Below are 16787 nucleotides of genomic sequence, written 5' to 3'. Positions count from 1 at the left end.
TTGTGAAGACAAAATAAAACGTATTTGTTTATTTGTAATATTTTAGCTGTCTGACAGTAATTGACATATTCTAACATGAAGGATATAAAAATATCAGGCATTTTTATAAATATCTAAGGGGTTTTTCTGTGTGTTTATGTGTTAAAGACCAGTTATCCGTTGTGACAGTGGTTAACAATACCCATGATAAAACTTTAGAATTGAAAATAAATGCTTTTGTTGCATGATTACTTTGGAGCTAATTGTTTAGGCAGCTTTCCAACATTACGGTGAGTGTCTCATTGTGTCAGCTGGATCAAAACTACTCCTTGTGTTTATGAGCTAATTGTGGAAAATATGAGCTACTTGTAGATATCATTGATCTTCTCTTTTTAGCAGACAAGCAAAATAAATATCATTATATTGATATTTATAATATCAGTTTTCAGTTAGTAGTTTTTGAGTGGTAATGCAAAAAGCAAAAAGTGTACCAACTGTCCTCAGCCTACCCTAATTTATGAGTGGACCAGCCATAGATCTGTAGTGTACGACAAGATGGACCAAAGACCATGAGTGCAAAACAGAAAAGGTCTGTTTCTGTCATTTGTGGCAATAAAAAGAGGTGGAGGAGACAGAAGAGAGAAAGGGAGAGGAGTGAGTATACTTACAAAAACCTTGAGGGCAAATGTTCCCCCGCTGTGTGTTTTTACAACAAGGGGTGTCAGAGTATTATCTCTCTCTCTCTCTCTCTCCCTCTTTCCCTCCCTCTCTCTCTCTCACACACACACACACACAGACAGACACACACACACACAGACAAACACATACACACACACATTGGTAGAGAAAACATGAATAATAGCCTTGACTGAAAGCCTGCATATCGTTGTCCACTTTGAGCCATTCATTTAGATAAGAGAAAACCAAAGGAAAGGATGCGACTCGTAAATACCTTCAGACACACACACACACACACACACACACACACACACACACACACACACACACACACACACACACACACACACACACACACACACACACACACACACACACACACACACACATGCGTGCAAATGCCCAACTTTCACACACACATTAAGCGTTTCTCATCAAACAAAGTGTCTCTCCCTCCACCTTGGGCAGCACATCTGTTCCCTGCCTCTCTGTGGATACCCAGGCCCCCTTAGCTGGGACGTAGCTGTGTTGTCCACGTGTCTGTTTTACCCAAAGCCTGGGGGTTAACATTCCTCCTCTTTTGCGTAAGTCCTTCATGGCAGCCTGTTGCCTCCTCTGGAGTTGTACATTTACTCACTGTGTTTGTGTGTCAGAGATAACCACAGCACAGAAAGAGAGCCAGGGCTAGAGAGTTCTCAGACTGTGGCTGTCTGTCTGTCTGTCTCTCTCTATAACTCGCTTGCATAACTCTCTAGCTGCCGAGCATGAAAATGGAGAAAAATAACGTTTGTTTTTCTGTCACGAGTGGCCTCAAATGCTCCATGTAAAAGCATCTATGCATGAGTGCATTTTGAACTTTGTTAGTTGTTTGTTTTCCTTGAGAGTTTGTAGTGTTTATGGAAACAGATGGTTGTGGGTGAGATTCACGTGACACAGAAAAACAAAGAGGCTTTAACACTCAGTTCATACGTTTTTTATTCATACATCCATACCTATATAAATGTTGGGGGAAAAAAGAACATATGGTAACTTATGGTGAGTAACTAGTTATGCACTGCACACGGGTAAAGCTGGATATTCCCTTTCTATGATCCACGGCAACTGAGATTCTTAATAAAATACATGCAAGAATTCAAGTGTGTCTCTCTCCATGTATCTGTATATGTGTCTTTGTTTTCCCAACCACTGCTTGATCTGTGAGAATGTGTGCATGTGTTTGAGTTAGAACTGGTAACACTAGTGACAGCCTGCCCCGCTTACCGGTAAGGATTATCTGCTGTGACCCAATTAGAGCTCACCCACCCCTGACTTCTGGGATTAAAGCAAAGCCACAGGCCATGGGGTCACCACCGAGACCCAAGGTCACCACAACAACACCTCATCTTTCATTTCTCATTATATCAAAAAAACAACGTGGACGATTTCCCAGCGATCTACGACAGAGGTGTAATTTTGTATTTACGCCACAAGATGGCAGTATGCTTCAAGATGGCATTGTGTGTCTCAAATGAGTTCTGGCCAAGAATTGCTGGAGTACGTGACACATTCAGTGGAGAGAAAAAAAGGCCTGTGGCCCAATGTACTGTTGTGCATATGATGTAATATTACATGAGTTCATGAGAAATGACTAGCGTTTGTTGTTTACTTTGCTACATGAATTCAAATCTGTGGACACGTGTCATACATAGGGCCTTCACTGCTGGGAAACTCATCCTTTACATGTCATAAAATGTAATTTAAGAGAAACTAACGGATTGTGGTTAATGCTTACGACGTATGTTTTGAAAATGTCAGGCCAACTGAATAATTGTATTTTCTTGACTTTGAGGGAATGAGTGACATGACACAAATAGAAACCACCAGGTATCTGGTGTGGGTCTGGACAGTACTGCATACTGATCATCTAAATGACTGGCACGTATAAGTGCTATTGAGATGAGGTTCAAAACTTAAAGCAACAATGTTCAACAATTGGCCACTTTACGAGGTATGCTAACTATCAGTATCAGGCAACTAATTTTGGTACCATCTTCAAATTCACTTTGATGATATATGGTCACGTGAAAGACAGATAGACACGTGTGGTTCCTAGTAGCCTTCCAGGATAGGCACTATGTATGTCTGTGTTCTGGGTCAGAACTGATGAAAGAAAAGCTTTCACAGCACGACATTTTGGCAATTATATTGCCAAAAGTATGTTAGCAAGCTTTAATCATTGCCAACTGGGCTGTTGGTGGAGTTTTGCGTGCCCTTTAGATAGTTAGCTCACTCATTTTAGACCAAAACCCCTACTTTTATCTTTCTAAAGAGCAATTAATCAGCGTATTCAGTGCATTTCATCAGGATGATGATGATGATGATGATGATGATGGTGATTCATTCATGGTCCCAGAGTCAAAACTCCCAGTATGCCTAGGGTTTGCTTAAGGTTTTCTACAAAAATACTATATATTTGGATCTGTGAAATGAGATGTCAGTGACTTTGGTGGAGATAGTCATTGAAGCTTATTTAACAGACGCCTCACTAAAAGAGTGCTGTGTTTGCTCATGTACCTGAGAATGAAGCAAATCAATCAAATTTCAATCTAATACACCTGGGAAGAAACAAAGCAAATGTCACAGTATAATTTATTTGGTCATACAGAGTTTATAAATACATATCACAGTGGCTCCTGTTGCCCTGCTGTGCAGTGAAGTTTCCACCTAGCAGTGGCACAGGGCGACAATAATATCTGTCTGCAGCACCGCAGACCGCAAAACCGAGGTTTCAGACCCACAGTTTCAGACCAGTAGCTTTCGACGAATGCGCTACCACTGTTTTGATCAGCTGTTTGAATTTGGCTGAATATAACTCCAATGATGAATCGTTTCGGCCCTTTAATAGTTTCCAGTGAATGTGTAATATAAAACCACAATAAAACAATGCAAGTAGACATTACAACCACCTCTGATTAGTGGTGTTTGCCTATAGGCATGTGTGTTTGCTTTATTGAGCTACAAGAACCCATGCAACAAATAGTTAATCTAAAACTCTTCAATTTTTTAAGCCTGGTTGCCTAGTCAAAGGAAAAGTTCGCTATTCTAATCACTTTTTTGGGGAATTGCTCCTCGCGGTCCACTGATTGTTATGTCTGCAGTCAGGTGTTCCTACAGTCCCGTAAATGTGAAACAAACATATCGGCACAGGCCGATATTATAATATGATTTACTGCTTAGCCTACTTGATTGTAGTTTAAAGGACTTTGCTTCCCGTAGTTTTGAGTTAATAAACTCAGCCGTACCCTAAGTTTTCTTTCTATTATAGATCACTCAGATGCTAGCTAGCGTACTTGCTAGCAGTGGACCCAATGATAGAGGGCTAGCATCGGAAAAAAAGAATAAACGTCGGTCAGATACTCTGATAGCGAAAGGTCAGCAGACACTGCGTGGAAGAGCTTGTGAGTTACAAACAAACGGCTCACCATTTTGCCACTTGCTTTAAAATAATATATTTCTTTTATATTCATTTATAGGCCTATTTCTTCATTAATCTTCACCAACCCTTAAAATGTTTATAGGTGTTACCAGTGCGTAAAAATCTTTAATTTTTCACCTTGCGAGCATTCTAGTAAACTTATTCTGTTCAGAAGGCTGATATTTAGACTAGGATATAATTTAGAAATTCCAGGAATTGGTAACATTTTATGTTTTTTCCCTCCGTAATATCCACGACCAGTTAAACCTGTCAGCGGCATCTCATCTCGCAGGTTGTGAATTTCCTTTCTTGGACTGAAACTGACCTGAACTTGCTGGTCTGAAACTGCTGCTCTGCAGTCAGACCCTTCCTCAGGCCGGGCTGGCAGTTTTGTTTTGACTAGTAGTAGCATCCCAGATAACAAGCATATTTCGGTCCACCGGTTTTGGTCGGCACCCCACTGGTGGTGTGCCACTTTGGGTCCGCTCTCGGACCACCATCATCTACAGTTTAACTTGGCGTGGACATTAACAAAATATGTTAGCAGAACATGTTAGCAATTCCGGGAATTATAAATCATATCCTTGGCACTGTCCATATCAGCCGCTAAACAGAAGAAGTTCATGGTAGGCTAGAAGGCTCTCAAGGTAAAAAATGACTTGGTCTAATACAAATTAAAACCTATGTAACACAGTGGTAACATCTTTAAAAAATGTAAGAGATGGTGAAAATTAATAAAGCAAAACATGTTTTTACAGTAAGTGTCAAAACGGTGGGCTGTTTGTAACTTACAGTGGACCGTCCGAAACAGATGAGCAAAAGGCCAGCAGACCGCCAGCTCTGCCCCCAGTGGCAGTTACTGGCCTTTTGCTTTCTGGGTTGATGTGCCAATCAACCGATGTCTTTTCAAACATGGCTTGTTTCTTAGTGCAGTTTTTGTCAAACTGTTCCATGATCCAGGCCTCTCATTCACTTCTATTCAAGTCAATAAATGATTTCTCTAGGTTTTCTGAAAATGAGCTGCTGCCACTTAGGTTGTGCGTGGCACACTTTACGGTGGCACAACTTTCTTAAGTGTGTGGACCATGGACGAGAGTAGTGCGGGCTCTCCGACAGGGATGACATGAGCGTCGATTAGGCAGATAAATGGTGGCCAGTGTTCAGAAAGAGACCTGGCAGGAGATCACGTAGAGCTCAGAACCCGGCGAGATCAGCAAATTAGGCACAGACCCCGCATCGAGCACAGCGCTGGACAGTGCCATTGTCCTGCCTTACAGTTGCGCATTCAGAGGCGCACTCGACGCTCTGCGGCCTGCCAGGGCCCAGGCATTGTCTATTCACGGCGGACAGTTCTGAGATGAACACTGGGGCAGTGTAGTGACGGAGGGGCATAAACGCGAGGAATGTACGCTACACTCTTTACCGAATAATGTCACTGTGCGCCGCCTCAGAGTGCATGGCCAAGATCACATGAGCGAGCGAGTGCGCTCGCGCTCGCAGCCTCTGCTTTCCTCAACGGTCTCTCTGTCAGACTCGGGAATCCGAAAGAGCGAAAGGCAAAACAGAACGTTTTCTCTTTTTTCAATAATGGAATTCTACGGGGGGCCTGTCAAAGGGCTGTCAAGCGTAGGATTGATTTTCTTCAGGGTATCCTCAGAGAAGACTGTGGTTTGTTTTGGAAAGGGGAAAATTCCCAGTCTGCTTATCCCTGTCATGGGTTACACATTTGGCCCGTTGTTGAAAGAGTGCTGTACAATACATAAAGCACAGAGAACAAGACTTTAAAGAAACACCTGAGTTTTTTTGGATTGTTGAGCATGAGGTTTGTCATATCAGAATATACACACATGTGCACACACGCACATACAAAGAGAGAGAGAGAGAGAAAGAGAGACAAAGAGAGTGCACTCCCATACATACATACACACAGGCAGGTGATATATTCTTGATATATTGACACTTCTTTGACACTTGTATAAAAACAGCTAGGTATTTTCTGTAGTAGACCTGCCATCGCGTGCACACACACATACACACTCAGAGAGAAAGAGAGATATATATTATCTTTTGACAATGGTTATCATCACAATGCCCATTGTTGTGACATGGTACAATTTTGTTGAATTTTCTTCGCCATATAAAAAACTGACCTCAGAGTTAGAATTCCATCAATGAAATTAAGTTATGTTGCCCTGATTAGATTAGGAGAGATTTTAAATTAAGACTGAGACTAGGCCTTGTGAAATAGAGGAAAGCAAGATTTTAACCTGTCATAGTAAGTGCATATCGTACATGTAATTTAATATACTGTATGTGGGTTCATGATTTGTCTTATTTTTAGTAACGACTGACATTAACATTTTCTCTTTTTCAGATTTCCATGCACTTCAAACTTGTGGTTCAAAAAGTTATATGATGTTTCATGATGTTGTGGTGTTTCAGTGAAATTGCATTATGTAAATAGACACAATAAACACACCAAATTACCCTATCGTGTCTGGAGGGGAAAATAGACAGTAGAAAGATACAGAGAGGGAGAGAAAGAGAGAAAGAGAGAGAGAGAGAGGTGCCTTGTGTATGCAGGGTATTGGGATAAATGAATTCCCACTTCTCTCCCTTATCCCCAATTTCATGAAAAATACCAACGTTTGGCACAGGGATTTGACTTTCATTCCCCTTGACTTCAAGAGCTTTTCACGGATTAGTGACGCTTGATAACCTGGGACACTGACATAGCCAGGAGGCCAAAGCTACTGCCAAGGTCAATATAAACTACTGCGCACTTTATGAAATACACTTCAAGTGGACAGAGGGATATCATGACATAAATATAAAAGTAAGACCCTGGAACACCGAGGAAATAAAAGGAAAACAAGCTCGACTAATAATTTTGTATGATAAAAACGACAAGACCATTGCCTGTTTTCACAAATACATTGCTTGGCGGGGCCTGTAGTGGGGGCTTTTCAGTGATCTCACGATGGTCTCTGTCAAGCTCCCATCTCAGTTCTCCAAACAGAACATTTATGAAATATGTATCTTTCCTTTTGCTGGGCTGCGTTTCGTCTTAAACCCTCTCCGTCTCCAAAATAACTCAGCCTTCTGAGTCACAGAGAGTTTCGCGGGGACCCGAGGCAACATCGTGTCGACAGAGGCTGAGCGAGTTTTGATGCGAGCTGGAGGTATGTGCTCTGATGGGAGGAATGAGGAAGAGTCATACGCGTGCGAGATTTAAACCACACATACTTGACGCTCACGGAGCGCGCGTAGAACTCCAGATGCGCGACGACCGCCGAGGCGACTTGCTGGCCAAACAGAACACCATCGAGTTCGACACCTTTTCTAAGCACCAAACAGGTCGCCCGTAAGACTTGTTATAGCTTGTTAACTTGTGAAGGACTTGGCTGTTCAGTAATTTCAGTCGGCAGGTATTGACTACGTACCTGCTCTATCGAGTTTCGGGGTAATAGCTCAACTCATTTTGGGAGGCATTGGTGAGAAGTGCATGACACATTCGGGTGTAAATATTTTACACTTCCCTGATTTTGATCGCACGTTCAGTGAGTGGCGCGTGTAACTCTGCAGATGTCTACACCAGCGCAGAGAGGCATATGGAAACGTTTGAAACTTCTTACAGCGGTTAAGTACGGCGTCGCTATGAGCTGGGACTCATTTTGCATTTAGCAGATGTCCACTACTAGGGCGGCGTTCAGTTTTTCGGCAGGTGTATAAGACCGACCCTCGTCTCTGAACTGCTAGGCGCACAGTCTGTGACGACAACCACACCTCCGGATGATGCTCCTGGCACGGATCAATCTGACTCTGGCCTTCATCCTCCTCAGCCCAGTCAGCATTCTCCGCTTGTGGTGGTAAGTTGTGCTTCTGGGCTGTAGTGGATGGGACATTTCATATCATAGAAAATATTAGCTATCTTTTGTTCATGTGCATTTGCACACAAAGGGGGGTGCAGAATGCCAGAGCATCCTGACATCCTAGACAAACTTCGTAGAGGTTCTACAGTGTGATAAGTAGCATTAGCTTTTGCTGTTCTAAAATGTTGTGATGAGCAGTGGGGTACCTCACCTATAGAAATGGTAGAATTTATGGCTCCAGGTTCAGGATCTGCAAGTCTGAATACTTCCACGATCACATCAGCAGCTGTAAGAGAACAGGTTTGGTCAGTGGAGGTGAGTGGAATGAGAGTGGAATGATGGGAGAGACACAGAGAGTGACTAATGACTAATGACAGCCAGAGAAAATGAGAAACACAAGGAGAGTGAAAATGACAGAAGAGTCTACGAAGGAGGGGAGGACTGAGCGAAGATAGCAGAAGACTCCAAAGGGCCCCAATCTGGCCCTAATTTGGCCCCAATCTGGCGCGGCTCCGTCACATCTGGAACTACTCCAGAGTGAGGTGTGTTCTGGGAGGAGAGGACCCGAGGCCGTGAATGTGTGTGTGCGTGCGTGTGTGTGTGTTTGCTTGTGTGAATGTCATCGTAAAACATAACTCGGGCAGCATGACAGCTCTGAGAATTCCTCCTTGCTCCCTTACCTCAAGGCGTTGTGAAGCCCTGCAGGCTAAACAAGCCCCTCTCTGCGTATGAGACTGAATGAGAGTGCTGAGCAGGACTCAGCTCCACAGTGGCTTTCATTTGTATACTAGCAAACATAGTGTGAACTTCCTCATCAAGTTAATCCACTGGGGCTCGTATTACAGAGTTTTCTTATCAAGGAAGCATATAAATTTCACACACATTCAATGCCACTTCCAAATAATGTCAAAATTCCTTCCTGACACCTGATTTTAGGTCACCTTGCATACCATTGCAGAGTCTTGAAGCTACAAACTTTGTGGTGACCGTGTCTGTGCTGAAGTGGTAAAGCACACCACAGCGTAAACATTTTACTAGAATTTGCCAAAACAGGATTGCGTGTGATAAAATCTCAATCATAATCCGAGGATAATTGCAGGATTACCATGTGTTTGCTTATTGTTTGTAACTTTTGTTGAAGAGTGACAACTGGAGCTGTACATGAAAATGTTGGCAATATAACATTATGATTGAGATAAGATATGATTGAACATTATGATTTAGATTATGATGTTTTTACACATCAACACAACTGAAATCCATTGTCCATTGCACATCAGTCTAGGATTATTCATTACTTTAATTGATCAGCTCCATTTAACTCTAGTTGACATGTCATAGAGACAATTTTCATCTCGCTAGTTCCTCTTTCTTTCATTTGAGACTTCAAAAGGAACAGCATTCTGGTCATTACATTTAATATTTAACATTTTGAAGTAGTGAGTCTTGTCTCAGGGTGTGGCATCTAGACCGACAGGATCAGGATTAAAGGTGAAATAGGTGGAATGGCATCCAGTGCTGTAGTGGTAAAAAACAAAGGTGGGTAAACTTTACATGTCCGCTCCCTGAAAAAAATGCAAAAACTACCTAACTGCACTACCACTGAAACCAAATCATACACTTGTTTTATTAGCAGTATTAGGCCTATCATTCATAACATTTTGGCATAGTAGTTTGGGTTTATACAGATTATGGCTAAGTAATCAGTCAACAGTGTATTCCTTTTCTGTGAGCAGCATTTGGCAGTTGGGTGTTTGCTCCGCGTTTTTTACTGGCTACTCGTTGCAGTGTTCTCATTAGTTTGACTATTTTGACTGTTCTCTCATTGTATGGCCTATGAACTTCTGTTGTGAACTGAAGTACCTGTAGCCTGACCCTACACAGTTGCACATAGTGTTCCCACTGCCCGCCTACACAGTTGCAAGCCCTGTGTTCACCTCCACTATTGCAACGAAGGCAACGTTAAGTCTCTTACTTTTTTCCAACTGTTTTGTGCAATCTATAATTGGGCCTATATTGTGATACTTTAATGTATACAAATATGGTGTTTTGCAAAGAGATGGAACTGTTTTAAGATACATTCAAATCATTGTTTGTAGGCCAGCATGTTGTGTGTTCTACGACCCTTTCTTTTCACTGACCCACTCAATTTCCATCTTGTCATGTCTCTGTCTCTGTCCATTGTCTGCCTCCTTCTCTATTCAGCGTGGAAATAGATAACTTCATGTCCAGCTAGCACAAATGGAAATGGCAGTTTATGTATAGGTTCCAAATGTATTTGCATTGATTCAGATAGGTTGTCTAGTTAATAGTGTCTATAAGCAATTGCTAACAGTTGTAGGCCTAATGCAGTGAAAGAATGGGGTATATTTCTGACTATAACGTTTAAAATTTCACAACGGCAAGTGAGTTAACGATCATAAAAAGGTGAGTAAACATTTTGTCATGTAAACAAATGCGTAAATTCCACTTAAGTAAGTTTACCCGCCATTAAACCCCTGATGGCAAAATGTAGTGGGTGGGACCAGGAGAAGCCCTTGCCAGAGGTGACATAGGCGGTCACCTAGGGAGCAAAATGCCAGAGGGGCGCAGCCAACTTTTTTTTATTTCGGAGGTGTGTCCTCTAACGATGACCATGAACTAGTGTCGCCCTTCTACACAGGTGCAGAGCTACAGCCCATTGTTATGCATAGCCTCTCTGCTGCATGTGCACACTACCCCTTCTGAGGACATTTTGAAGGCTTTAATATTAGTCTAGTGATCGACAGGACCAATCAAATCTATGATTTGCTGTGTGGGGCTGGTATGGAGGGGTGAACTTTATGGCGTACACCTTCATAAACAAGTAGGCAACTATAACATGTGTGCTAGATAACTCCATGTACGTAACTACCATATTAAAGTAAAAGTAAAATCTAACCAAGGGCTCCGACACTGTCAGGTCTGGGATTTTCAAAAGTTTATTAAATGAATGAGATTAAATTAGAGACCTATTGCACCTTATTGGTGGGCATAATTTCACCACCTGTGAGGGGAAATCTGCTAGGTGCATATTTAAAGTGCAGTACACTGTTCGTACCATTGGGAAAAAAGTAAGTCATTACAAAGACAGTTTTCTCACAGTTCCCAAGAACTTTGTGCATGTTTTTGGTATTATCAATTTAGATTGAATAACTGCTACATTAATATATTTGTTTTTTTATTACTTTTTAATGGCAGAGTTTGCAGAGTAATTAAAATGTCAGACAAATATGGCTTATCCCTGACACCAGACATGAACTGTAAGCTGGAGCTGGTTTTTAACCATTCCAAGATGAGCAAGTTTAGTGTGTTCTTAATACTATCTATGCCCGTGCATGTTACAGTAAAGTCAAAGAGCTCACTGTCACAATGCAGTTCCTGGTCATAGCTTCAAATGCATTTCAGGCTTGTTAACTAGAGTTCAAACCAGGACATTTCTAGGATGTGTGTTGAAAATGGAAACCTCTGCGTTTTTGTGGATATTTTGTCAGTACACAGAACACCCTGGCTTTAATGTTTCAGCTGTTTTTGTCAAACTAACATTTCTGCTCACCCTGTGTCGAGGCTACCTTTATGACTGCATAAAAGGGTCTTAACACAGTTTAACAAAAAGTTGCACTGAATTATTTGTCAACACATAAAGACAGGGATTTCTTAGAGAATGTTTCAGACAATGACTTTAGACTTTGGACTGTCTACATTTTCATATATAGATGTCCACTTATATAAAATCCTATGTGCCTTCAAGATGCTATTACAGCAAAAAGAGAGTTCAAAACAAGACAACACATCTATACAAACAAGACAACACATCTCTACAAATAATACAACACATCGATAGCCAAACAAGACAACACATCTATACAAACAAGACAACACATCTATAACCAAACAAGACAACACATCTATACAAACAACACAACACATCTATAGCCAAACAACAGATATTAGTGCAGAGAGGTGGCGGGTGGGGGTGGGGGGGGCTGCTTGGAGCTTAGAGGGTTTTATTTTTTTTGTCGAAGGCTCTAGTTCTTGAGTCAGGAGTGTTCATATATGCTAAACAATAATGTGAATGATTAGTCATGCTATTGTGCTTACACCAATAACAAGGCCATAGTAAATCTGGGTGCATGGATTCTCTCGGTCAAGCCGACCACATGCTCACCCCTGCTCACTCGCGGGTAGTTTTCCATGTTGGACTCCATCCAACCCTCAGCATTTGATCAGACAATACACACTTTGATGATTCACAGAGTTTAGACGACTGCATGTCTAAGAGCAGCGTGCATCTCTGTTCATCAGTGACCTTGAACACAAATGAACTCCAGCAGTTTGGTGTAAAGTGTTAAATCATTGTTTCACTGCACAGTTTCCCTCCAAGTCCACAGTCCACGGTGACAGCTGACAAACGAGTAGGCTAGTGTTGAAAGTTTCGCGGAAGGGTTCCTCCTCTGTGCGGTGCTGACGTCAGGTGCTCATGCCTCCTCAGTGTCCTCTCTCTAGCCCCTGGAGGGGGGGGGGGGGGGGAGGTGGGGGGCACAGAGAGGGGGCGAGAGTGCTGCAATGACATCAGTTCACTTTCAGCCATCAGCTGACCACAGCTGTCCAGTCACCTGATGTAGCAGGAAAATCCATTTCTGAATGTGTGTGCGCGCACGCGTGTGTGTGTGTGCTAATGTGGGACCGTGGAGGGGTGTATGTGTGTGTGGTCCTTGAGAGTGTATATATGTGTGTGCGCGTGCCCGCATGTGTGTGTGTGTGTGTGTGTGTGTGTGTGTGTGTGTGTGTGTGTGTGTGTGTGTGTGTGTGTGCGTGTGTGTGTGCTAATGTGGGACTGTGGAGGGGTGTATGTGTGTGTGGTCCTTGAAAGTGTATATACGTATGTGTGTGCGTGTGCCCGCATGTGTGTGTGTGTGCACGTGGCCGCATCCTCTTTTGATTTCACACACGTGGTGACCTCTTTCTAAATCTCTCTCCTTATCTGCCTTTTCTTCTCCTCCACTCTGTTTTTCTTCCCCCCTTCGATACCTTTCTCTCCCTCTCACATTCAAATTCAAAGTCGGCATTGCCCATGTGGTTTCAGTGGTGCCAAAGACATCAGGCCGTAACAATGAAATACATATCATGTGTTTTGTCCCTCTCCATCTATCCTTCTCTCTCTTTCTCCTTCCTGTTTTTCTCTATTTCACTTGGTCTGTCTCACTCTTGCTTTCTCTCTCGTTCTCCTCTCTTCCTCTTTTTTCTTTTCTCTATTTCTCTTGGTCTGTCTCTCTTTTTCTCTCTCACTTTCTCTTCATTTTTCTATTCTCTCTCTCTCTCTCTCTCTCTCTGTGTCATCCTCTCAGGGTGTTGGGTAGCCCACTGGTGATGGACCACAACAGCATCTGCAGGAAGACCAGGCGCTTGGGGGGCAAACACGCCGAGCTGTGCCAGTCCCAGCCTGAGATCGTGCAGGAGGTGGTCAAGGGCGCCCGTCTGGGCATGAGGGAGTGCCAGCACCAGTTTCGCCACCACCGCTGGAACTGCACCAACCAAAGCAGGAGCTTGGGCAAGATTCTGCAACAAGGTGAGGGGAGCAGGGAACAGCGATAGCAAGAAAGGATAGTGACCGGAGAACATGTCAAACTAGATGGATGAGTAAATTCCATTTTGGTGAATGGTCTAAGATGGTCTATGATTAATTTGATTGGAAGGATTTGTTCAATTAAGAAACCAAGACTAAACAATAACATTGGGCAAGATCCTACAACAAGGTGAGGGGAACAGGGATAGCAAGGAAGGATAGTGACCAGAGAAGATGTCAAATTAGATGACATAGATTTCAGATAAAGGTGCATTTATTGAAATGAGATGACTAAAGGATAATGACTAAAGGAGGAGTGCAATTAATGATGCATTTATTATCTTTTTATTTATTGACATGAAATAGTAGTGTCGTGAAGTAGAGAATAGTACTGTAGAGTAGTGTGTCTAAAGAAGACATGACACTAGACACAAGCTGTCATTTCACATTCATATATTATATAATATATATACATAAATACAGTATATATATATATATATAATATAGCAGACTATGGGGATGAGTAAATTCCATTTGATTACATGGATTTGCTTAAATAAAGAGCCAAGTAGAGTTAACAATAACAGAAAATAATATTAGACAGCAGGGCCTGTCTGATAATGTAACGTTTATGGCTTACATAATAAAGGTCATTTTGTTGAGCGGACTCAGCAGAGCGGTGATCATCCATGTTCAATCATCTTTGCATGTTTGACTCTGTCTGTTACGACTGCTGGTGGACTTCCTCACTGTCTCCCTCCCCTGTGCGTCTGCTCTGCGTGGGGGCATGGACCTGGCCTCCACCGCAGAGAGAAAAACACACACGGTTCCCCGGCCCCACACGTTACCGCACTTTCAGGAACATAATCCAGAGTAATTCCCGGAAAACAAGAATTTTCTTTGGAGCGAACGGACCGGGCCTCGCTGACACGATGATCTAGCGTGGGAGGGGGGGCTCCTCCTCTACTCCCTGTATACTCAAAGATTAGTCAGATACTAATCACCCCCAGACCCTGGGACGTTTGCCAGCACCTCCTCAGTCAGAGTGAGGGGTGCAGACCTAGTCAGTGGAAAACAGACTGAATAGGTGAGGAGGGTGCGTGCTGGCCTGTGGTCACTCTGGCTGTCGTTGCAGCCCCTGTGTACTACCACTATCTGCCACAAGGAGGAGCTGAATATAGAAAGGTTAAGTGAGCTGCCGAGCCACCACTAATGTATTGATTTTTGTTACATAAAATTGCTTTAAAAGGAAGTACTTCTGTGATACCGTGATGCTATGCTGACAGATTGAGGCTTCCAGAGGAAAGAGCTATCACACCATACTTAATGAGATAAATCACTTCAGGATGTTGCTAGAAAATTGAAACACTCATGGGGAAATTCAACATGCAAGGTCAGTTCAAATGCTGGAATCAATGCACTGCATCACGGGAACGCTTTAGGCACTGAAAAATGTGGACTCAATTTCTGCTATCCCAGCCAGTGTAACATATTTAGTGAACTAAAGTTAAATAAATGAAAGTGGAATAAGAGCACCCCAGCCCAGAGCAACAGGCATATAGGGTATAATGATCACATGATCAGCGGAGTTCAGCAGAATACTGCAATTAAAGGTAATACCAGGTACATTCTTACAGCTCATCAAGCTGACTGAGCTTTGATTAGTGACACACCCTCTAAGACTGTAATCCGAGGTGTGTGTGTGCGCATTTGTGCGCACACGTGTGTGTGCATATGAGTCATACACTCATCGACATCTAATCTACTTAACTCACACCTGTAAGATAAAGAAAGAAAGAGATTTAAGAATAAATACTGGATAAATGTCTTTAGCCTCATTAGTCTGGTCCATAAATACCTGCGGATCTCGACGAGAAGGAGTGACTGTACCCCACCTGCAGGAGGATTCTCCTCTCAGAGATGGGCCCCTCCGCCATCCCTCTCTCCCTTCTCCCTCTCCCCCTCTCCCCCTCCCTCCCTCAGACAGGCCCAGGCAGCAGACAGAGACGCGTGGGGAATGTGCCCCTCAGGGCCGAATTAGACACATTTATCATTAATAAGCTCCTACCCAACACTGCTGCTAATAGTGTAGCTGCTGGAAGGGAATGGAGGAAGAGAGGGGGGGGTGACTGTCTAGCTTTTCCTAGCACATCTGCCTTTGATGTTTGGTGGTTTTCAGGCGAGTGCTGAGGGATGTGTGCCTCAGCCAGGCTGTGATGTTTGAATCTGTGATTAATTGAAGTGCTTTGCTGGCTGGCTGCTTCCAGCTACAAATGTCCAATTGGGCTCTGCAGAACGACAGGCTCCAGAGAGGCTAGACAGACAGAGTGACATCCCGTGACTCAGTGTTCCTGGTAGTGTGTGTGTGTGAAACTTTAGAGAAGCCCTATTTTTAATCCATTGTCCATCTGGCTTGTGTTTGCGTCTAGTGCCTACAGTGCCCTCTAAAGGTCAGTGTGTTAAGGAACAGTAGACACATGAGTCATAGTTGAATCAGGTTGTATCCTGAGATGGCGAAAAAAAAAAAAACATAAATGTCTGCACACTTGAGTCTATGCTCAAAATGTTTTATTTTATGTAAGTGTATTGAGTGTCCGGGTCTTCATCATCTTTCATTGTCATCATGGTTGTCATCATCATCATCATCATCATCATCATCATCATCATGTCATTTTTTTGTTCTCCACCTGACACCAGACATTCGTGAGGCGGCGTTCCTGTACGCCATCACAGCGGCGGGGGTGGTCCACACCGTGACTCAGGCCTGCAGTATGGGCGACCTGCTTCAGTGCGGCTGCGTGTCGACCCGCAGCACCCCCCCAGTCACCCAGGAGGCGCAGACACAGACACAGGAGCAGACACACACCACCCCCCAGACCCCGGCGACCCAAGAGGGGCCCTGGGAGTGGGGCGGGTGCGGGGATGATGTGGAGTTTGGGTATCAGATATCCAGACAGTTCACCGACTCCAGAAGGAAGAGGGGCAAAAGTGACATCAAGACTCTGATTGACCTGCACAATAACGAGGCAGGAAGGCTGGTACGTCCATCTCTTGTAATCAGTTTAGTCACTCATGAAGTACCTAATGTACAAGATTAGTCATGTTGTAGTAGTAGCAGTGGTAGTAGTAGTAGTAGTAGTAGTAATAGTAGTAGTAAAAGTAGTAGCAGCAGCAGTAGTAGTAGTAGTAGAAGTAGTAGTAATGTAACAGTTAATAGATG

At 43.2% G+C, this 16787-nt stretch overlaps 1 protein-coding gene across 1 annotated transcript in view; it reads left to right on the top strand.

Moving 5' to 3' along the window:
* Positions 1–7714: 7714 nt before the first annotated feature.
* LOC105907597 (protein Wnt-6-like) overlaps positions 7715–16787 on the top strand; it is an 11996-nt gene continuing 2923 nt past the window's right edge. Inside the window, exons 1-4 of the mRNA XM_042702874.1 lie at positions 7715–7980; positions 13350–13570; positions 16265–16365; positions 16444–16605. Coding sequence (XP_042558808.1) covers positions 7904–7980; positions 13350–13570; positions 16265–16365; positions 16444–16605 — 561 coding nt within the window. The 5' untranslated portion in view covers positions 7715–7903. The remainder of the gene's footprint in view (positions 7981–13349; positions 13571–16264; positions 16366–16443; positions 16606–16787) is intronic.

This window comes from Clupea harengus, chromosome 21, assembly GCF_900700415.2.
Source record: "Clupea harengus chromosome 21, Ch_v2.0.2, whole genome shotgun sequence".
In the NCBI taxonomy this organism is placed as follows: Eukaryota; Metazoa; Chordata; class Actinopteri; order Clupeiformes; family Clupeidae; genus Clupea; species Clupea harengus.
Note: the sequence above shows the minus strand (reverse complement) of the source record. Positions and strands in the feature narration are given on the sequence as shown.